Here is a 23,233-nt window from a genome sequence, read left to right as displayed (position 1 = left end):
AGATTTTTTTTTAAAATCCTTTTGTGTTTAAAAAGCTTTTTAAAAAAAAAAAAAAAAAAAAAAAAAAAACATTTACTGATTGGGATCTTTTTAACACTACATGTTACTGTAGATTTTCCTAAAGAAATAATAAAAAAAACAAAAAAACAATTTATGTTAGTTAATTTTAAGACCAAGACATTACCTTTAAACACAGATTAAAGGAATGGTTTCTCTTGCTATCTTAATAGTAAATTTATCCTGAAAAGTTAGGATATTATTTTGAAGTTTAAAAGTCACAGCCTTCACAATGTTTGATCGTGAGTTTGGTATCACAAATCTCTCAAGAAGGTTAACTTTTCTCAATTGCTATAAAGTAAACCTTGTTAACTGTCCTTCCAAGGTTATCTTTCCTTGAACCAGTTTTACCAAGTACGTATAAGAGACAGATCTTTACACTGACACGCACAAACATGCCCCATTTCCTTTGCCATTTAAACATTCACATATCACCTTGTTCCAAAACACTTTGTGAGTACAGAGAATTCAAGCTTGAGTACACTAAGAAACCAAAACATGCAGATTAATCTCAAAGTCTGTACAGCTGGCACAAGCAGAGAGGCAGGAAGTTTGTTAAGGTTGGGAATATAGACTTCTAAGGGTCACAGGACTTGAGGTGTTCTGTGAAATACACAAAGATGTTTCCAGGAAGGAGATTTCCTGGTCCTGAAAGAGTGGCATAACTCCAGTAACCAATGGGAATCCATGGGAATCAAAAACCAAGATACTGTGCTGCATTAGACCTACCTGAAGCAGCTGAGATAAGCAATAAGGGCCTGTATTGAGGGTTTAATGCTATGCTGAGTCAGATGCTGCCTGATATGTTTTATACTGCAAAGTATAACGAGCAGCAACCAAGAGGCAGCTTTAAATGGGTCAGATGACAGTTTGCCATAAATCAGGACATTCAGGCTTCTTGCTAAGTCCAGAGGTTAAGAAGTCGTGTTTTATGTTGTCTATTGATTGGTATCTAGACTCACTGGCAATTTTATTAGCTACATCTTTCTGGTATTGAATATAATGGACCTTACTTCCTGGTGGCATAGATTCAAAAATATGTCCATATTGACATGACTGCATCATGCAGTCACTGCTCTTGACCCACTACTTTCCAAAGGCGCTCTATTGGATTGAGATCTGGTGGCAGCGGAGGCCACAGGAGTACAGTAAACTAATTCTCTATGTTCTGAAAATCAATTTGTGCAGCTTTGAGTTCTGTACCTTGGTGCATTGGCCTGCTGGAAGTGCCCATCACTAAATGGTCACCAATAATACATAGAAAGTCTCAGGGGCCAAAGTGTGCCAAGAAAATATCCCCCATATCATTACAAAGCAGCAGCCTGAACCCTTCATGCACGTCATGATGCATCAGTGCTTCAATGTTCTTTTTATGTCAAATTCTGACACAACCCTCTAAATGCCATATGAACTCAAAATCCATTGGAACAGGCAAAATATTTCCAATCTGTTAATGACCAGTTTTTGTTGAACCTGTTTCAATTGTAGCCTCTGCGGCACCGTCTACTCCAAGGTTTGACATGTTGCGCATTCATCAATAATTTTCCACTGTGCGTCATTACTTGAGCTACTTGCCTGTCTATTATCTTGAATCAGTTTACCAACTCTCCTCTAACCTCCCCCATCAATGAGGCATTTTCATCTGAGAACTGCTGCTCACTGGATATGTTCTCTTTTTGGGTCTATCTGTAACCAGGAAAAATTATGGTGCCTGAATATTCCTGTAAATCAACAGTTTCTGAAATACCCAAACTAGTCCATCTGATAGCAACAACTATTTGCAGTCATTTAAATTCCTTTCCTTCACCATTCTGATTCAGAGTTTGAAGTTGTCTTCACTGTGTTGTGAATAGATTTACTTTTGGACAGGTCTATCTAATGAAGGTGCTAGTGAATGTGTCAGTGAGACAATCTGAGATTTGTGAGGGCAGTCAGTTAGTTATGTGGGTAATCTGTAGGGACAAACGGCAAGATCTAGGAAGATGGTATGGTTTCCAAAATCTCTTTGTACTTTCAGTGTTTTTCTAGCCTAATTTAAAGAAACACACAAGTTGTGTCTATTAGTATAAAGAAAATCTGTTTTTGTTGCAGGACTGTTTGAGTAACGTTAACTGATTTTTGACGTAAATAATCTTTTTTTTTTATCCCTGCCTGGACTGAGTGTCTTTAAATGACTTGCCAAAGAACAGGGTTATGTAGTGTTGGCCATCTAAAAGTTAAATCCACATTTACTGAATGATGGCTTTCATCTGGAAAGTAAAACCTGTTGAGTTCTTTGACATATATTTCTTTCTGTAGAGATGAGACTCTTGTTTATCATCACCTATTGGCTTCTATAGAGCCAGATCTTTAAGGACTAGCTATGGATCTAAATTTCTTCAATTTTAAAAAAAGATGGCTGTTGATATAGGTCATATAGGTAGGTAGGTAGGGCGCAACATGAAACAGGGGTAGAGGAGAGGGTAAAGGAGCATTCATGTACCAGATAAAAAGTATAACCTATCTTTCACTTGCACACTGAACACGTGTTTTATGGGAGGTTAGTTCCTGCATGTGTTGAGGTGTTACCCCCTGCATGATACTGAAAATAAGGAGACTAGGTTACAAATTTGTGATAAAAGCTCTGTATTCTATCCTGCCTCAAAATCTTGGATGGATTTCTGTGTTTTGGTTGTTTGGTGAGGCATCAGAAAGAAGGACTTGTCTATAGAGCCATTCTTGTATGAACCGCCGTTGGTTGCCTTGAAACTGGGTTAAAACCAAATGTAGAAAACTGGACTATTTATTAAAGCTTTACAGATATTGTGTGCAATAAAGAAACAAAACTTACAATAAAACAGCTGATGACAAGCAGTTCTGCCAAGTCACAAACATAAAACACCAACAAACACACGATAGTTTGTAATTAATTGCTTTATCTGAAATAACCCATGGTACACATATAGCTTCTGGTGCACGATGGATAAAAATAAAAGGAAAAGAAAAAGTTCTATTGCTTTGTTTGATTTTGGTTTTGTCTCTTCAGATCATCAAGACACAGCAACGACTGAACGGTTTTCCAGCGTGAAAGAGACGACCAAGGAGAAAGAAGCACCACAGGAGGAAGATGAAGAGGAGGAGGATGTAGAAAAGGAGGACAAGATTGAGAACGGGGGTCGGGGGTGTAACTGAGGGGAGAGTGGAGGACATATTTTAGAGAGACGATTTGGGCAAATGGTTTATAATCTGAAGAACTTGTAGAAATGAAGAAGTGGTTAAATTTGTGGAGGCTCACTTGTTGGTGAGATGTGAGAATGATAGAAAATTCCATGTGAGCGTGAGTAAGTAAAGCTTTTGTACTATTCACCCTCTAAAGGGTCTGCTGGATTCAAAGTGAAAAATCTTATGAGCAGGCGAGGAATGATCTACTGACAGAGCATTGCAGTGACGCCACTTTGGCCCTACTGGCCCGTTTTTATAATGAGCGTGAAAGGGCCAAGGTCAGTGTGACCAAAAGCTCTGCAAGTGGAAGTCCTCCCTTCACTGTTAATGCTTCAGCTCAGAACTAAATATTATTTTAAAGAGGCTAAAAGGTTGAACGGATAATACAGATTTCTTGGGTATAATTTAAGACTCAAAGTAGCTATTTTATGACCATCTGTGAAAGCACTTGGAGGTCTTTAAACATGACGTGTTCTGCTTCATTTTGAAATCAAGGCTTGCATTGTTCGAATCAGCCCTTAGTGTGTGCTGCCATCTTGTGGTGAACAAAAGCTTGACGGTTATGAAGTCCAACCTGCAGCTCCCTTTTCTCTAATTTACTTATAATCAATGATGTATTGATTTTGTCTCTTAAATTTAAGAGACAAAATCTTAAATGTAAGATTTGCCTGTAACTATGTCTGTATGAAATATTTCAAGGTTATACCAAGTCCCCATGAGAGAAAACCAGATTGCTTTTATTATTTTTGAGCTAGATTCTTTATTTTTAATTAAACCAAATCATTCTCAAAAATCTAAAGCATGCTTTTATCTAAAAGGTATCAGTTCAATGAGTGTATATGTTATGTTTTCTTCATTTATTTCACTTTGTAGGATTTGGCATTTAAACTTAAAGGGCAATTCTACCTCTAATTTAAAAAAAAATAAAAAGAAACATCTACTGCCTCCATATTTTAAAGTTAAATTTCTTATTGTTCATTGGAATAAAATTTAAATCTCATACAGGTCTTTGTATATTAACTCTTTTATAATGTTACATTTTGGATTGCTCCCACATAATTTTATGCTGTAAGAGCTATTTTTCTAGTCTGAAGGGGAGTTTATGAGCTCAGCTGCCTGTTTTTAAGCATGCGACATGCAGCACTAGGTGCCTAAAACTAGGCATTGTGCTTTTTTTTTTTTTTTTTTTGTAAATTAGTCAAATGAGCTCTGTACACAAATGTTACGTTGGTATTTTACCGTAGATAAAACCATATTTTATTGAACTAAATGTGAAATAAATAAAGTCACAATCAGTCTAATTCAAAGTCTTTTTAACCGGTGGTAGGGTAGGGTGATCGCATTGTGCTGTTTGTACATAAAACGGAATCTTTTTTTTTTTTTTTTTTACCTCTATCCAAACTGAATGGATGAGCAGTAGGTTGTGTGTGCAGTCATATCTTCGCTTTCTGTGACCCTCCTACTTTTCTTGGCCCAACTTTAAAGAAAAGACAGAAGTAAAAACTTGTAAGAATATATTTTTGCTTATTTTTTCCTCCTTTCTCTTTTGTTTTCCACTCTTGTTTCTTAATGTGATGTGGTTGTCTTAAAGTGAGCAACTGTATGGTATCAAAATAAAGATGTTTTTTTTTCTCTCATACTTTACTTCAGTCTGTGTTTGGTGTGTGTTTCTTTTCATCTATCACCTTGTTATCTATCCATGAGTATATATATATATATATATATATATATATATATATATATATATATATATATATATATATATATATATATATATTATCCCAAGAGATAAAACAATTCAAATTCGATAGAGTTCTACATTTTTTAAAAATGTAATACAGTATTAAGAGGAACAATCACACAAACTCAAGTTATTTCACTACCTCTGGAAAATACGAGAAATTTTCATTTTTCTCTTGCAGAATCTTGGACAAATTATGTTCTCTAACGAAACCACTTAAAATATGTAAACAGTCTGGACACGAGAAAATACCTATATATCTATATGTAATCTTTCACATTACTTTTAAAGAACCCACTTGCATGTCCCAAGAGAAATTTAAGAATATTTAGCTTCTGATTACTATGAGTAAGATTAATTTATTTGTTATTGGTAAAACATTCAACAAATTATTTTTAATCAGGGGTGAAATAAGCCGGTAAATTTCGGTACCACCAAAATATTCTGCGCTGGTACTTACCAGGAAGAGAGGAGAACGGCTGTCTGCTGTAAAGGACCCATTCAGAACCAGTCACGACTGCACTATGGGTCAGAATTCGCAAGCAATACGCACGTCAACTTCCAAAACATGAAGGTTGCTAAGGGGATTGGTGCATTTGATTTAATGAACTGGGGCATTTTACACGAGTGGTGTACAGACATTAAAATACGCCGCTCGCCTTGAGATAAAAAGAACAATAAATCTATCATCATCTACAGAGCTTCATATAAAAACCGTGAAAACACAATGGAACAGTTTTTAATTCAAACGAAATCAAAAGTTGACAATGCAGAAGACAATTAACTCCTTGCTCAAAAGAAAAATACGGGAAAACGGAGATGAAAAATTTAAAATCAGAACGCAACCTGCAGAAGATTTGGAGCAAGCTGAAGCCGAGGGTGAGCTGAGCGGCCAGTCAGGACACTCCATTTGAGTACACTACCACAAAATATGCTATTCAGAATAGACTACCATATGTGGTAGGCTACTACCTATCATGTGACCAGAAAAACCCATACTGACTTTGAGAGTTTGATTGAACTGCAGCAAGCTAATATCGATGATTCATACGGCAAGATTTCAAAACTACTTTCACCCCTATTTATAACAAATGTACTTCTTGTCAAAACAACTAAAACCGCCTGTGCAGTCAGCGTTTTGAAACCTGAGTCTTTGATATTTGTCACGTGACTCACCAAGTGTAGTGATGCATCTTGGTGCAACAGTTCATCTTTGGTAACTCCGGAAGACTCGCTAGCCGATGATGTGCTAAATCAAGTGAGTTTACTGCTTTAAATTTCCTATATGAGCCTTTTCTAAAGGTACGTTTAAGTTAACTGTCTCTTATATTTGTGACACTATTCGCTATAGTTGCCTCATGGAAATATAATATGATTATTTTACATTTGAAGTTGTTACCTGGCAAAACTTGTTCGGAAAAAAGGTTTGTGAAGCTAACAGAGGGAAAGCTGGCGGTAGTGAGCGTCGGTTAGATAAATATAACTTGATTTGTGCATGTTTAATTAATTTACTCTGGGTTTAGCTTGATAACCTGGCAATTTCCCTTTTTTATTTCGCACTAGTAGCCAGTTTGCTACTAGTTGACAACACACAGTTGGTTATTTGTTTTTAGCTTCGAGTAACTACTCGTCCAGTCATGGGATTTCACACTAAATATAACCCGAACTTCTTGTGATGTAAACGGTTTTCGCTGTAGTTGGAGAGTTCTGGGCTTATTTATCAATCCTAGGGCAAAGGGTCTTTAGAAATGGCTGCAGAGATGATTAGGAAGCACTCGGGTCTGAATGTTTGTCTGTTCATTGGCCTAACAAGCAGGCTGTTATACTGCTACAACTCTACTAAAACCTGATGTCATAGAGTAACCATTCTTATTTAAAAAATGATTCAGCACAATAACATGCTTCCCGTGAGTGATTTTTAAATCACAAGCTGTCTGTCATGAACACTGAAGCGCATAAATAAATTGGTTTAATCGCAATGCAAGCTCACCTAAAACAATTTAGGTGAACTTGACCAAAGACCAAAGTAATGTTTAATGGTTCAGTAAATATTTTATGTTAAGTAGACCATGTTTAACTCAACCAAAAAACAATGATCAAAATGAAACTATTTCCTTGCAAATTGAACGATGGCGTAGATGTTTTTAAAAGCAGTTGTGTCTATGTTTCAGGTTAAATTTACCATAAGCAACAAATAAGCCAAAGAAGAGGAAGTCTGGTAATATGTAAACAGAGGACACATTTGTGGGAAGCATGATCATGTGGATGGCAAAAGGACAATGAAAGCAATTAACTTCATAAGCCAAAGTAATTGGTCCCATCTTTTAATATCACTTCTCCAGGTTGTCTGAAAAAAAGCATAATATCTAGAAGGCTTCTTCACTTGGTAATTTATTTACCACTTATACTTGGAAGTCATCAATTAGGCTCAAAATTATTGAACATTTTGAAGTCCTGCCAGACTAAGATTTAAAATGATCTTTCAGTTTTACCAAATGCTTTCCTCTGACTGCAATTAAAATCATGTTTTAGGTCTCTCTCTGGTTTAGCGCACCTGGATCAAGTGATGGCTCGTTTGAAAGCCTAAGAAGAACATTGGCATGCTGAAAAGATTATTACCACCAGGGAGAGAACTAAAACATGCAGGATGCCGACCCTCGAGGACCGACTTTGGGGACCACTGCTCTAAAACATATAGGACAGTGTGCCTTGACAACCAGGGTTGGGAAACACTGGCCTAGAAAGTTTATTTGTTTGGGGAGGTGTGAATGCACAATCGAACTCTGATACGTACAAAAAAAGTGAACTCTGGTCTGAATAAAAGACTAGATCTTGCTTTGATGGAAATTAACTCAGATGCCGTTCAAATACATATGAAAATGCCAGAGACAGTTCCAAAAGCAGGAAGTGGACTATAGCGCAGGGCGTTCTGGATAAATGCAACCAAAATGAACGCATGGCTCTAGCGCTGGTGGGGGAAGTGGGTTGTGGTCTTTACTCAAAGACGCAAACAAAATCCTACAACACCTGAAGTCAGACGGCATTCCATTAGTTTACATTTCGTGAATAAGGAAGTTGTGCTCAGTGTCTTCTTCAGAGGTTTTTTGTGTCATTTCCTTCAGTGATTCCTGGTGCAGCCCCACCACAGGCAAGCGAGTGAACAGGCTGCTCAAAGGGTTTGGTTCGTTTCATAGTGTGAAAGCGAACTGCAGCTGCTTAAAACGTAACAATTGTTGTACTTTTGGTTCCCAAATCGAGTCTACCGGACTATCAGTTGTGGAAACACCTGAAGTCACAGGACCAACCAAACTGAGAACAAAAGTGTGACTTATAGTCTGGAAAATACGGTACTTTGATGTGACTATTTTTATTTTTTTCCATTATTTTTGCAGAGGAGAAATATCACTTCGGCAAAAGAGATGCAGGACGAGGGCAGCCTCCCTGGCATTGCCTCTCTGAACGCCTCCTACTCCACGTCGCTGACCCTCCCTTCCCCGTACCTCCTGCTTCCACCTGTGGCGCGCAAAGCTGTCTCTGATGTCCGGCGCACCTTCTGTCTCTTTGTGACCTTTGACCTCCTCTTCATCACACTTCTGTGGATTATAGAGCTAAACGTAAATGCGTGTTCATTCATAGGCATGTTTTAAGATACAAAACTCTCTCAGTTCAGTTGTTCAGTAACCGCTTGGACTCCTCCCTTGCTGTCCTTCAGGTGACCGGTCCGATTTTGGATAATCTAGCAGATCAGGTCATCAGATATAAATTCAAGACTTCCTTCTTTGACATAGTCGTAAGTGCCCAATCCTTATTGCTTTGATGTCACTCTAAAGTTTCTGATCTTGACTCTTTTTGGGGAGCTTGGATGTACATTTCCTCCAGTTGAAAGCGTTTGCAAAGTTTAGCACTTGGTGACATCATTTGCTTCCCCTCCTCTTCTTCTTCTTCTTCACGTCAGCTCCTTGCCGTGTTTCGTTTCCTCTGTCTACAAATTGGCTATGCAGCGTTTCTGTTGAAACACTGGTGGGTTGTCGCGGTAAGTCAGCTCAGACACAGCAAAGCACAAAGTTATTCAAATTCAAGTGAAAGTCTCCCAACTCATCTGCTGGACATGAATAAGAGCTCAGTTATTTCCTGCAGATTTCAACTCTGGTGACCAGCGTCTTCCTCGTGGTGAAGGTCATTGTGTCTGAAGTGAGTCCCTTCCTGTTGCTGCACGTTCACAGTTCGGTTTGAGCAGCGCACGCTCATCAGCTGAAACCTCTTCAGCTTTTTCACTTCTGCTTTTTGAAATTCCCAGCTCACGTTCGCATAGGCTTCATCAAGCAAACATCCTTATCTACGCCATCTATCTAAAGCACCAAGCCCTTTTCCCAAATAGATATAGCATAATAAACCTCTTATCTTGAGCTGTAAGGACTTGCCTACATATGCATAACAAAAGTGAAACTATACCCTTCTTTCTTTCTTCTTTCTCATTGTGCTCAGCAGCTCTTGTCCAAAAACGCCTTTGGTTATGTTTTACCCATCACCTCATTTGTGGTGGCGTGGTTGGAAACCTGGTTCCTTGACTTCAAGGTTCTCACTCAGGAAGCCGAAAATGACCGAGGTGAGAGAAAAGTGACGAGTGCAAACACACCTCAACAGAAATTTAGGTCCTCCTTAACTGATTTCCTCCCTTGACTTCAGCTTACCTAGCAGCAGCGAACGCTGACAGAGCTCCTATGCTCTACCCCCGCCCTGTTTCTGACGGACAGTTCTACTCTCCACCTGAATCCGTTGCAGGTGATGGTCTTATGGTATTCGCCATTCATCTTCTGTGTGTTCTTGTTTCTTTCCTAATTTCTGCAAGCAGTCATTTTTTTTACTGATCTTTTTGTCTGAAGATTCAGACGAGTTTCTGGATGAGGAGGGTCTCGGGAGCAGACCAGCCACCTTCAAGGTACCTGCATCAGCGCCTGCTGACTGTTTTTAATTTAATGATCCTCCTCCTCCCGTTAATTTCTCCATGTCTGGATCTCGCTGCAGGAGAAGGAGTACATCAAGCAGGGTCAAGAGGCCATGTCTGTGCTGGATAGTATCCTCGCCCAGGAGGAGAACTGGAAGCTTGAGAAAACCAGCGTAAGGACTTCTCTCCGGTTCTTCCCTCAAGCTGTTATTTCTGGGAATAAATTCAATATTTTATGAACGTACTGGTCAATTAATCCAAATAAAACATACATTTTAAAAAAATGCTTTTTTTAATTTATGATTTAAAAAAAAGAGTATCAAAATCATTTATGAGAGATTTTCATTCACCTCATTGTTAGTGGTATCGGGTAACGTAGTAAAGCTTGATGGAGCCAGTTTAGTAGCTTTTCAAACCGAAAGAGAAACCCACTTCCTGTCTTGCAGCATTTTCTTGTAATGATGACATTATTTAAAGCTCAGATTTATTTCCCCATTCTGAATTTCAAATGTTCTTCATAGTCTCTTAAATATGGAAAAAGTGTGAAACTAAATTGAAAAGTCTGTATTGAAGTGATTCTTTTTTTACATTCTCTAAAAGGTCAAATTTTAATTTATTCAAAAGATGCTTTTTTTAAAATTATCTTTAGTTAGATTACTTTCCTTTGGTTTGTCACAGCAAAACTTAACTTCAAGTTAACCGTTTCACAATTTTGTCCTTTTTCTCATTTAACAAGCAAGCTGCAATCTTTTATACTTTGACTTGAGTAAATCTTTAAAGTTTTTATTTAATGTATATATTTACGTATCTTTGTCTCATAGATTTTGAAATAGAACTAGTCTAACTTTTTCCAGATACTCCAAAAGTAGAGAAATGACTCTTTGCCACTCTGCCAAATCATAAACCAATGTAAGTGGGGAGTTATTTTAAAATCCATGTAAAAAAAAAAAAAAAAAAAAAAAAAGATAGCTAGGTTGATGTTTTGTACTCGGATGAGAAGAATGTCACAAAAAAAAAAGATAAAATATAGAATTGTTTGGATTCAAGTAAAACCTTCTGATGCTGACAGGATTTTGTGTTTTGACAGGACACGGGAGACAGCGTCTACAGTCTGGAGACTATCAGCTACGGAAAGATTTTTATTCTGAAGGTACTGCAAGCATGAAACATTGTGCTTCATTGTCATGCAAAAAAAACAACCACCAATCACATCTAACCTTGTTTTGTGTTTTTGCGCTTGAAAGGAGCTATGCAAGTTCAGACTTTTTGTCCCCGACTATTTTTTTATATTGCTGAATCACTATTTACAAATCATTCAAGCATAAACATCTTATCAGATTATATTATTTCTCCCAAACCCATTTGGAAGAAATTGTGATTTCTACAGTGATATCTTAAAGCTAATTCCAGATAAAAGTGACTTTTGTTCAGATGAGTTAACAATAGATCAGACATCTTACTATTGCTGCCATTTGTCAATTCACCAAAAATCCAATAAAATGGAATTAAAAAGATTTATTATAGTATAATTAGAAGGGACTCCTTACTTAATGCATCTACATCAGATATGACATGAAATAAAATGGCTATAGATCGTTTGCGGTAGTAGTTGGAATGAGGTAAGGGGAACCTTTAGTATCACGAGCTGTTTCACTTCTGCTTCTACATCAAAATGTAAAGTATTGTCTTTGTTTCTTATGTTTTGAAAGATTTCCTTCTAATTTACACGTCCTTCATAAAATGAACAGACCGGTTGTGATTTATTTTTGTTTCATATTTGAAGAGTTTATTTTTGGGATCTAAAATACGGTGATATCTTAAATTCAAAAGTGAGAGAGCTGCTGATGAATGCTAAGTGCTATTAGCATAACATTGGGTTACCAAATGTTCCCCTCCTCCGTTAACCTCCTTGTTCACGCTTTTTTTTTTTTTTTTATGACCCAGCATTAAGTCCGCTTTGGTCATAGAATCATCTCCTGAAGCATGGTGTAGTTTGGTCCTCTTTTTGGTTTTTCTCTGCATTTTTTTCATTTTCTACTTTATTCCTCAGATTTCGTGTCTTATTTCATTTGCTCAGGCCTTCATGCAGTGTCCCGCGGAGTGCGTCTATCAGGAGACGATAATGCAACCAGAGAAAGTAGTTGAGTGGACCAAAACAGTTACTTCCTGCCAGGTGATTTACCTCTTTGTCAGCTCAAACATTTTCCATTGAGACGCTTTGCGAAACCAAAACTTAATACTGTGCTGTACTTTTGGCCTCAGATCCTCCAGAGAGTTGACGACAACACTTTGGTGACACATGACGTTGCTGCTAGCGTAGGGGGAGGCATCGTGGCTTCCAGGTACATCAGCACAGCAAAGATCTGGCTTCCTTAGATCTTACTTTTTTCCTTCTGAAAGGATTTGTTTGTTACTTTGTTTCAGATTTCTTGTCTGAAACAAAGTAAAGTAATTTTATTCATTTCTGTTGTTTTCTATTTTTAATCTCTTTAAGGGACTATGTCAATGTGAGACGGATCGAACGCAGACAGAACTCTTACTTGAGTGCTGGCGTATCAACCAACCACGATGCCAGGCCGCCGACTGACCGCTATGTCAGGTCAGTTCATGCCTTCATCTGGACTTCTGTCATCACTGAAGTAAACCAGAACTTGTTTTCAGTAATTGTTTTAAAGAGATCCAGGACTAGTTGAACCTGTTGACCTAAATACAATGCTATTTTCCTATAAACTAAAACATTGCTGTTTGTGAAAACTCATAATTACTTCAGAAATATACATCTTTTGTTATATTTTTCACCCATGGAGGTTGCCATTTTGTCACTGATGGGTTGATGACGTCATTAGGTCCATTCTGTACTGGAATCTTCAGAGTAAACACAGGAAGGCTAACTTTACCTGAATTGTTGTTTATTGTATTTTGTTTGACTGGTGTAATTTTAGATAATTACACCAGCCTGTTGGCTGTAATTTAAAAAGAAAAAAAAAAGAAAAAAAAGTCAGGCAAGTCTGGATAATTTCTCCTATGGCCCGGTCTGTCCTCTTCCTCCGTTTGGTCCTCCTCCTCCTTGTCTCTTGTGATTTCTACGTTCTGATCGATTTCAATGCGATTCAAATTAAAAAGGCTTAATAACGTTACTTATCACCGTTTTGGCCGGAGGAGCCAGGCAGTTGGACCAATATGACGTCATTTACCCAGAATGCATTGCAGCATAAACAACATGGCGACATTTGTGTGACAATATTTTATTAAAATTTACAAAAATTAAATGACCTGCAGTATTATTACTGTATTGTTTTTACATCTAAGATAAATATTTTCCAAATAAGGTCTATTTTTATAACTAATCGTGGATCCCTTTAAAGGGTAGGATTATACAAGTGTTCACTTCCTCCTACTCCTTTTCAAACAAAAAAGTAAACAAATAATCTTGTTCTTGGTTATATATGCACATGTTTTCTCTGATCTACTAATAAAAACTTGTTTGAAATAAATAAATCAAAATCAATTTGTAACTTTTTTTTACTTCCTGATTGCTTTTTATTGGTTGTTGTAGGGGAGAAAATCACCCAGGAGGATTTGTGGTTCTGAAATCCAGCAATAACCCGGCTGTCTGCACATTTATCTGGATCCTCAACACAGATTTTAAGGTGGGGAATATGAACACAGAAATCTTTGTCTTTTTTTTTTTTTTTTTGCATTTAAAAAATAGGGTTGCAGTCCTTCAGTAAAACCAGCTGCCTCTTCTTCATCACTTGATCTTGCTTCTTCCTCCAAAGCTGCAGACTTATCGCTCAAATCTTTGCTGGAACTGCTCATAACTTCCACTGTTTGCATACTTAATTGTTTACGCTTTGATTTACCCTCATTACGTTTGAGCCAGTTACTACAGATTAAAAATGCAGCACTCACAATGCCATGGAATTTATGGTAGTCTGTGAAAAATACTTATTAAAGTCTTTTGTGTACACAGAATGAAAGCGCAGTAGTCAATCTTTTTAAATCAGTTGGTTGTAAGAGGTTTTATTGCGTCAGTGGCACTTTAAGGACTTCCTCATAAAGCCTGAAGAATTATTGCTCATTTTAACGTTTATAAGGAAGTTTGGCAACAGGTAGGTAAATTTCAAGGCAGAGATCTTTGACAGAACAGTCTATGTAAATATGTTCAGTCAAACATCTGACCTTCAGTTGTTCCTTTTTCAGGGCCATCTGCCCCGCTATCTCATCCACCAGGCCCTACCTTCCGGCATGTTTGAGTTTGTGGGCCAGTTACGGGAGCGCATCGCTGAACGTAATCCCTGCCTTCGCCAACAGCTTCATCCTGGACCCCTGTTATAAACCTGAGGAGTGGCAGCGTCGTCCTGTGGAGCTCTTGAGCTGAAGGGATGCGCGGCCAGCTGCCATAACTGAACTGACTTTACCTCTAAGCATAGGAGGCCATATTTCAGATCAAACAGAGTAATTTGGTCAGAACAAATGATTGTCCTCAAACTATTTTTTGACTGTTACTCTGACTCCCACTAGGACATGGGATTTGTTCTGAGTTGAGGTGCGGCTTTCATGAGGAGAGGATCTGTGAGAACTGTTGTCACAGAACAGAAGCAGCTCAAAACCTATTGTTGTTTATTGTTTATTAATTTGCTGCGTTTCTTTCTTTTTTTCTGCACTTTCTTTATATCTTCCTGCCTACATGTAACAGCCATATTCTTATTATTTAAAAAAAAATACTGTGATAGATGGAAGAGGATGCGCTACTTCCTGCTCACCGCTAGAGGGCGACATGACTAATGTAGATTGGGAGAAGGTTCAGGCTTTTCTGCAGTACAACAGTAAAATCTGTTGTTCCAGGGTCTTTAACCAGTTTTCTGTGATTTCCACAGTGATATCTTAAAGCTAATTTCAGATCAAAGCGACGATTGTTCAGGCGATCTAAAAGTAGATCAGACATCTTACTACTGCTGTCTTTTGTGCCAATCACCTCATGTGGCCTTGTTGGGGGCAGAATAATGAGCTGGAGTAATTACATGATTTACAAGTAAATTGAAGTTACAATTTACTTCGTTATGCATGTGAGAAATGGATGAAGCTTTTAATTTCTTTGCATAATGAAGCAAAACTCGGCTTGTAATGATGGAAAAACTTCTCCTTCAGCTTAGTGTTATTAGTCTGCATACTGGTGGTACCATGCTCCTCAAAAATCATCGTGGTTCAAAGGTAATTGTCCTGAAATGTGGGTAAAAAGCTGTGGGGGTTTTTTTGTTTGTTTTTTTACAGAAACTTCAGTTATTTTTCCTAAAGGAACAAATTTGTGGATTTGACTTTGAGGAATTTTTGTTTTTGGAAGCTGCAGTTAATATAGGTGGAAAAAAAGAGCTGTGCAAGACGTCTGAAATAATTGGATAATAAAATTACTCGGATGTATTTGTTCTGACTTTTAAAGCTTCCAACAGAAGGAATTTCAAGTGAAGAAAAAAATGTAAACAATTGTGCCTTCATTGCAGTAATATAATATACTGGGCTTATTGCTTTTTGTTCGTTCAAACCTGTATATTTTCTGCTCCGATGACGGTCTGTTGATGCACGAGAAGCCTGCTCGGAGCGCTTATGTTTACTTATTTCAATATTAGTTTGCAGATTACTTTGTAATTCATTTTAATATCAAACATGTTAATCCAAAGCCATCACTACTGACCAATTGTTTTTACTGAATCTTAAGTGTCTTATGTGTAATAAAACATCTACACTTATCTTGAAATTTCTCTTTTTTTTCACAAATGCATTGAGACCAAAGTTTTGTTGTTTCTTTCTACTTTTAGCACAAATGTTTGATAAATTTCAGATCATAAACAGCTTTCATAAAGCGTTATTTTTCCAGTTACGGACGATTTTTCACTAATTTCTTTGCCAACAAAGCTCTTGGTTGTGAGATTTACTTAATTTTTGCCATTTTCCACGCTTAACAATATTGCCTTGCAGAGGTTTGATGGTGATAAAGTTAGTGAATTCTGTTTAATTAACAGAAAATATTTAAAGGACTTTGAGTTTTTGGACTTCTGGTTCCACCACAACATTTTTTTTGTTATTCCACCACTTTGACTTTCTTTTCTCTTGGTATCTTTCAGAATGTTATGGGGTTTTTTTTCAGGTTTGAAACCTGTTTTTTTCAGTGTTTGAATCATCAGCGTGTTGAAAATTTTCTAGTAATGTCCAGTTCTATCAAACGTATCCGTCTAACCACAATACAGGGACATTTGGAAGAGAAACTGGCCCGCAGCATCACATATTAGGTTTAGAGTGGGAATCGTGCTCTTCCAGTTTGTTTCACACCAGGCATACCGTGCTACCAAAATATGTTAGCATTATCTGAGCTTCCAGATAACTTTGTGCATTGCTCAAAGCTCCTCCTTAAAGCTGTGCTCCTTCAAAATAGTGGGACCAGCAACTAGCAAACACCTGGTGGAACCACACATCTGCTGAGCTTATCATGAAAGCTACATCTCAGTCCAATACTCAGAAGAAGCGTTGTAAACGGGATAATAGAGGAACATTTTTGCGATGCCGTGCTGAAGGTGAAGTGTTGTAAAGAGTAGGAGCTTTTTAACCTTCCCACGGTCTTAGTGCGATGCTCAGGAAGAGAACAGCAGATGTCACGGTCAGACAACTGGGAAAACAGGGAAGTGATGGGGGGTGTCCATCAGCCTGTCAGTTCCCGAAACCACAAAAACAAAGACTTGTAAAAGATCCCCAAGGTTCCCTGGGTGTCGTCGTAGGACTGCGGGAGGATTAAATTGACGATAACCCAATTTCAAAGTGTCAGATTGTGAAGTCAAGTATTTATTAGGTTGTGTTTGATATGTACAGCACTTTTATAACAACCGAAGGTAACATACCTGCTTGACTGTCATATAAAACGGCACTATGTGCCTGGAAAATAACTAATAAATAAAAATACCTCCAAGCTCAGTGATAATACTGGCTCTTTAATTGTAAAATGAAAGAGTGATCTTTGATTGATCAACTGAAAATTGACGCTCATACTAAAACAAAATCATTTATTTCCATGTTATTGGTCTATTATTGGTCTTTGAAATATAGAAATTGTATTATGTTTGATCTAAATATAGAATCACTTCATATCAATGGACTTGGTCTTATTGAGAAGTACAGTATTTATCTGCTCTGCATGCTGATGGTGTTTACGTATTGAAACAATGACACCTTGCGACTGAGTCCTCATGCATTACAGCTTTATGGTTACATTTCAACCACAAACCAACAGTAGCAAATGAGGCTGGGTTTCAGGAGTTAATTCCACATGTTACGATTTCAGGTTGGATCTCAATATTCACTGTACCTTTGCTGAAATCGGGTTAAAAGTTAAAGAAGAAATGAAAACAGTTATCAAATTTTGCTGCCCTTTTGAATAATTATTTACAGTCCATGGAACTGTAATAAAATTAAACCTTGAATCTATACCACCGTGGTAGATTTCACAAAGTATGTACAATTAGTCCGATCGCTGTAGAAAAGAGATGTGTTGTCCTCGGGGGCAAGAACAGAATTCATAGGACAGGACACGAAGCAGCTCACATGATAGTGCTGTGACTGTCTTCTGAGGTTATGGGTGTGTGAATGTTTTTTTTTTTTTTTTCCTTATCGATGAGAGCCAAAGCCCCTTTAGTGCTCTTATTGTCCTCTATGCAAGTCTGATAAGAAACACCAGTCGTCGGGATGCCATCTCCCTGAGTTTTCCCAGACAAATATCTTAAGTCACTGTGGAGCCGAGGCGAGATCTTGGAAAATGGGAGGCTGACAATCAGGTAGAGATAGAACTTAAGTTATTATTTTCATTGTCTTTGAATTTACTGCCTGTTTTACATCTTAAAAATTAGTCATATATGCAAGATTCACTAACGTGGACAATATAAATGTTGTTGCAGCTGCCTGTTTTTCTGTTACCCAATGTTTTCGTTTTGTTTCCTGAAATATTGAGTCATTTTTGGAAGAATAAAAAGAAACAAAAACATTTCTTCAGAGCATCCACCGGGGATTCGGAGCTGCAGAAGTGCCACTAGTTGTTTTGAAGGAGCGAAGAAGGTGCAGCATCTTTTAACCAAGGTCAAACAAACCCTCCATCTGGACTTTGTGGCATTGTGCAACCCTGCAACCGGTTCACCCTTGTTCCTTTCAGATGGGTTCGGCTTTCAAGAGGTTCTGCATGCAGTTCTGCTGCTGCTGCTGTGCCAAAGACGAGGACGAAGAAGAGGAAAAGCAACCTCTCATAACGTAAGACAGCGATTTAAAAAGAGAGAAATCATTTTCCGCTCCTGCAGATCTTAAAACCGTTTGATTGATGCTGAAAGGGACCGTGGAATCTTTCTTACTGCCAGTGAATGAGTTTTGCTGTGTCTCAACAACACAGTCCAGATCCACTGGATTATTTTACTCGTGAAGTCCAGAAGAGACGAGACGAGGAGACCAACCTGTGGAGTGAACCCGGAGACCCCAGCCACTCGGAGAGAGATGATGACCGGACGCTTTACACCCTGCTTCAGGCCAGGAATAAAACCCGCATTGGATCCACGGTATGTAGAGGAATCGAAAAAGGAACAAAAAATAAAAAAAACACTAACAAATACAAACAACTGATGTATTATTGTGTTTTAATGCATGTTTTTATGTGTTAAATAAATGTAGTGCTGTAAAAGCTTTTGCCAGCCTACAGATATCTTCTGTTTTTTGTCACACTTAAATGCTTCAAACACATTTTAATCTTAGAGAAAGCCTGAGTAGATAAAAATAGTTTTCAAATTATGTTTTCCTTTGTTAAAGTGAAACAATTTATACAAACTACCTAAGTCTATGTGAAAAGATGATTTCCCTCCTTTTTAAGCCATGAATTACCTGTAAGTCACCATCCACACCCAGAATCAATACATTTCTTAAACAGAACCTGTCAAACAACATGAAGTAGGCTTAATTATATAGTTTTTATAAAAAACATTTATATATTTTACATGTTAAAATAATCACTATGTCCTGACAGTTTAATATCAGAAAGATAATCTGTGAAAAACATTTAACTCCTGAGGCTCCTCCCGGTGGTCCTATTGCCATCTGCAGAAATACACTGCACCTAGTCAGGAACAACCAATCAGGTGCAAGGGGAAGGCCTCAGCAGTCTCAGTCAGGCTCATGTTGTTCAAGCTCAAGATTGAATGCACCAATGATGGAGCTCTGTAGTAGAAACCTCTGAAGATGAAAGTCTGACTCTCATCTCTGTTTGTGCAACAGGACAAAGAAACACAGCAGACCAGCAAATTCAGGGCTAAACAAAAGAAAACAAAGGTTACAGAGCAGCCCACTTCTTTAATCATGTATAAAACTCATCACTAGTTATTGCAAATGTTTTATGTCACAAATTAAAAATTGCTATTTGTAACTACTCGGATTGTCTTTGATATATATATAGATTTTTTTTTTTTTGAAAAACTTAAATATGTAAGTGTGACAGAAGAGCAAAAAGCATACATCTTTAAAGTGGTTGTAACATTTTTATATTTCTTCCAAAAATATTTCCTTTTTCACCCTGTCTTGCAGGGCTATCGTCGACTGAGTGTGGACATCGAAGCCATGAGAGACACACGCAGAGAAGTCAGAGACAAATGGAAAACTATCCTAGAGAACCTGGGTAAAACTAAATGATACACATATGAGGAACACCATTAGCAGAACACAGCTGCCTTTGTTGAGGTTGTTTATCTTTTTGTTCCAGGTTTTATGGCTGAGGCAGACTCACTGCTGACAGTATCTGCTGGTGCCTCAGCTGACCGCATGCGTAACGCCCCGGCAGCACGTGCCATGCTGCACACGTTGCACACGGAGACCTCCATCTTCAGCTCCAAGGAGGCCCCACCAGAAAGATATCTGTTCATCATTGTGAGAGAAGGCCCAAAAGAACAACTTTGCACTTCTGCAGCAAAACCAAGGGATCCAAACTGTTAATTTCTGCTCATCTTTGACGAACAAAAATTAAGTCTTGCAAGTTAAAATAATTTTATTTTCAAAACAATCGAGTTTTTAAAATAAAAACAAAGGATGGGTGATAATTATTTCTAGATTGGCTAATTCGTATCAGCCAATTTAGCATCTCATTTTAGCTGGTTAGCTTTAGCATCTCGAAATATTGTTGTTCCTTCGTAATAGAGCTTGAATCCAAAAATCACCTTATTGTTTTGAGTAGGCACTATTTTATACATTTCAAAACTTTAGCTACTTTTAATTTTGTGCTTATTAAACAGAAGCTGATTATATATATATATATATATATATATATATATATATATATATATATATATATATAAGATAAAGCACGTCTGGTCATACTAATTGTATAAAATGCAAAAAAAAATAATGTAGTTGACCTGAATGTTATTTTATTAATTTCTACATTTTTCTATTGGGAGTTGGAATTACAATATCAATCAGGAAGATCATTAGTACAGTTTTTAAGACTGGAAATAGTTTAAGATGGCAGTGGTTCGCTTTGGTCTTGGCCTCTCGTTACCTTCAGCCGGAGTTATCAACTTCCTGTTAGACATTACCTTCTTATAAACATTTAACAGAAATTCTCTTCTGGGTTTTTGAGCTGTTCCTTTAAAATTAAAAACATAGCAAATGATATTATACTTATTGTAAGTGGTAGCTTATAGCAGTAAATCGTTCACCTTGCTCTGTCTTCACCTCTGCAGGATCGCCTCCTTTACCTCGACATCGGTGAAGATTTCTTGGCCAAGGCGAGGCGGTTTTACCCTCCGAAAGACGACTCTGACGAGGAGATGCCGGGCCTGGCCATAAACCTGCCGCTGCTGCTGGCCAGGGTCGAGGCCATGAACGGACGTGGCAATGACGACGACGAAGAGGACGACAGTGAAAAAGATGATTAAAAACTGATCCAATGAGGTCTGCTGGCTTGCAGTGATGACAGACCGCAGCCAGGGGGCAGTAGCCATCAATCTTGATTACCTTCAGGCGGCTGAAGCCTCGATATCAGTTTTTGCTGCTGCAGGCTGAATATCTTCTTCTTCTGCCCTAACTTCAAGGGTTAAATCATTTCTGTTTTCTGTCTTCCAAATGACTGTTTAAATGTTTTGAAATTTAAACAGTCGACAAAATCCTTAAGTTTCACTTTTTAATAGCGCTTATTTAGCCGAGCTGCATGACGGGGCAGCGTCACTTTCTTCCTGAAAAATTACCGATGCGCAACGAAGGCAAAGATGTGATGATAGAAAAGTGGAGGAGATAATGGGAGAAAAGACATGGCGCCAATAAGAAAGATTGATTACAGAATTCCAGAAACGTTAAATATAATTTGCTGTGAGAGTGTTTTTCTCCCTTCCGCGGAGTTTAAAGCGTGTTCATTGTTCACTTGCTGAGAACCTTCAGGGTCGCAATGATTTTTTTCAGCACAGCCTCTTTATCTTTTGTCCTGTGATTATCAGCACTTCCAGTCAATCACATGATTCGTGCAAACACTGGATAAACAGTCGAGCTATCTAATGTCACAGTTTTTAAATAAATAATTAACATGGATTATTTCTGTTTATTTGATCAGCACTTGTTTGAAGTCTGCATTTGGTTTCAGATTAAATTGGAAAAAGAAGATGAAAATTGCGTTATCAGTTCTGTATGTTGAACGGTTTGAAGCGATTATGTGTGTGACTGAGACGGCCTTCAGGTGATGTGTGTGGGAGGGTATTTTTCCTTCCAACAAGCTATGGAAAATGTGAAAAACATCTAAGCACATGTGTAAGTCCTTGTGTTTGTTCATGATTGAATAAAAGTTTCTGCCTAAAGCCTCTTGTTTGTGCAGAATCACATGTTAGTTTGTTGGCCTAACTTTAGACTTTAGTCTAAAATGATGAACATTTTTGCCTTGAACGGCATGACAATACCGCCATTCACACGCCTGGAACATTTTCACATTTTACCACTTTTGAATCACAAGCATCAACAAGTTTTATTAAGATTTTATGCCATAGACCAACACAGAATAGTGCAGGCTCCACTTTAATCAGATACCTCTAAATAAAACCAAACCGTGTTTAATCTCAGCCTCAGAGGTTTTGAGAGATAATTTGCAAAACTCACTGACAATCCCAACAATATGGGGAATTGTCAAAAGATGCAAGAGGTATAAACACTTTTTGAAAGGCTTTCGTTTGAATTTGAAACGTTGGGTTTCTTGCAGCCGCACGTGGCCCCTGCTGTTGTCTTCTCTTGGCTGGTTCTGTTCTGCCCTGATCCGGTGTTGTCTGTCTGACGTGTGGCCATCCCTCTGGGGTCCGGTTGAGTTGCAGTCTGCATGGCGACGATAGCGTTTTTGTCAATCAGCTGCTTGATGTTACATAAGAGGGACACTCCGGAGAAGGCACCTGTTTGATCACAGCGGCAGCCTGATGACCACTGATAGAAAGCTGGAGCGATTGGGAGGAGGGATCAGTGTGAAGTTAACTTTCCACAGAGTTATCTCTCCATTAGCCCAGCACTTTGTGTCAGGGTATGGAGGTTGGTTGCTGTCCTCCCAAACTCATTCCTCGGTCACAACAACATCTAACGTGCTCTCACAATATTTTGCCCGGGCCTGAGCTTGTTCCTCACTCCCACTCTCTGTCCCCGTCGGTGACGGCTCATTTGAATGTCACTTCGCAGAAGCCGTGGCAGCGATGTTACACAACACAAAGTTCTCCCTCGCTGAGCCCAGACTGCTGCGGATGCAGGGGCGAGGATCTTTGGGAGACGGGGTGGGGGGCTTGACGGCTGTGACAGGTTTTACTTTGTTTTCGCTCACCTTTACAGAGACTCCACGCCGCTTGTTTCATTAGCGTAGGATGACTCATACAAGAGAGACAAAGGCCATCCGATGTCCTGCGGATTGAGCCTGAGGACATTCACCAAAAATAAGAAGCACAAATGAACAGACTGTCTTTGCCTGGCATTTTTGAAATTTCCTGCTCTTAGGTGACTTACATCATCAGTCTAAAAAGTTTGTAGATTATCTACTTAAATATACAGTTGGCTAGTTTTGTGACATTTTGTATGAACTTCGCTGAGTTTTTAAAGCTTAACATTGGCATTTTATTCTACTGTGGACTTCATATTTGACAAATGTTTCCAGAATACATGGACAGAAAACAAAAGTATTTTATGACAAAAGTAAAGTACAGCTAGAGCAGGGGTGTCAAACTCAATTTCACCGAGGGCCACTGCAGCATATTGGCCACCCTCAA

At 38.2% G+C, this 23,233-nt stretch overlaps 3 protein-coding genes and 1 long non-coding RNA gene across 14 annotated transcripts in view; 3 read left to right on the top strand and 1 right to left on the bottom strand.

Moving 5' to 3' along the window:
• Positions 1-4,902, top strand: part of ppp1r1b (protein phosphatase 1, regulatory (inhibitor) subunit 1B) — a 31,940-nt gene extending 27,038 nt beyond the window's left edge. For all 5 annotated transcript variants that reach the window (XM_015037817.1, XM_015037816.1, XM_015037815.1 and 2 more), the window contains one exon: positions 3,083-4,902. In XM_015037817.1, the coding sequence (XP_014893303.1) occupies positions 3,083-3,228 (146 nt within the window). In that variant the 3' untranslated portion in view covers positions 3,229-4,902. The remainder of the gene's footprint in view (positions 1-3,082) is intronic.
• LOC106950759 (uncharacterized) overlaps positions 1-5,677 on the bottom strand; it is a 15,733-nt gene extending 10,056 nt beyond the window's left edge. Inside the window, exon 1 of the long non-coding RNA XR_001425680.1 lies at positions 5,460-5,677. This is a non-coding gene — a long non-coding RNA (uncharacterized LOC106950759). The remainder of the gene's footprint in view (positions 1-5,459) is intronic.
• A 79-nt stretch (positions 5,678-5,756) lies between these two features.
• On the top strand, positions 5,757-15,694 carry stard3 (StAR related lipid transfer domain containing 3). 6 transcript variants are annotated; one of them, XM_015037805.1, is made up of 15 exons: positions 5,758-5,878; positions 8,392-8,613; positions 8,712-8,789; positions 8,955-9,032; positions 9,137-9,190; positions 9,485-9,605; positions 9,686-9,781; positions 9,883-9,938; positions 10,025-10,117; positions 11,032-11,094; positions 12,022-12,117; positions 12,207-12,286; positions 12,439-12,543; positions 13,501-13,594; positions 14,148-15,694. In XM_015037805.1, exons 1-15 carry the CDS (start codon positions 5,819-5,821, stop codon positions 14,280-14,282), a joined length of 1,431 nt encoding a protein of 476 aa, XP_014893291.1. In that variant the 5' UTR covers positions 5,758-5,818; the 3' UTR covers positions 14,283-15,694. The 6 variants fall into 6 exon arrangements, with proteins under 6 accessions (XP_014893293.1, XP_014893291.1, XP_014893294.1 ...); XM_015037806.1 differs by having other exon boundaries at positions 5,759-5,878; positions 9,488-9,605; XM_015037809.1 differs by lacking the exon at positions 5,758-5,878 and adding an exon at positions 5,979-6,257.
• Positions 15,695-17,395: 1,701 nt separating this feature from the next.
• On the top strand, positions 17,396-21,796 carry LOC106950758 (melanoregulin). Of its 2 annotated transcripts, none has more exons than XM_015037820.1 (7): positions 17,396-17,764; positions 17,980-18,062; positions 18,136-18,230; positions 18,367-18,529; positions 19,545-19,635; positions 19,720-19,883; positions 20,696-21,796. In XM_015037820.1, the coding sequence occupies exons 3-7, from the start codon at positions 18,136-18,138 to the stop codon at positions 20,888-20,890; spliced, it is 708 nt and encodes a 235-aa protein (XP_014893306.1). In that variant the 5' UTR covers positions 17,396-17,764; positions 17,980-18,062; the 3' UTR covers positions 20,891-21,796. The 2 variants fall into 2 exon arrangements, with proteins under 2 accessions (XP_014893306.1, XP_014893305.1); XM_015037819.1 differs by having other exon boundaries at positions 17,402-17,764; positions 17,980-18,041.
• Positions 21,797-23,233: the final 1,437 nt, after the last annotated feature.

The sequence above is a fragment of the Poecilia latipinna genome, unplaced genomic scaffold, assembly GCF_001443285.1.
Source record: "Poecilia latipinna isolate Pla-1442-1.1 unplaced genomic scaffold, P_latipinna-1.0 Scaffold420, whole genome shotgun sequence".
In the NCBI taxonomy this organism is placed as follows: domain Eukaryota; kingdom Metazoa; phylum Chordata; class Actinopteri; order Cyprinodontiformes; family Poeciliidae; genus Poecilia; species Poecilia latipinna.
The sequence above is the reverse complement of the archived record's forward strand: the minus strand, read 5'-3'. Positions and strand labels throughout refer to the sequence as shown.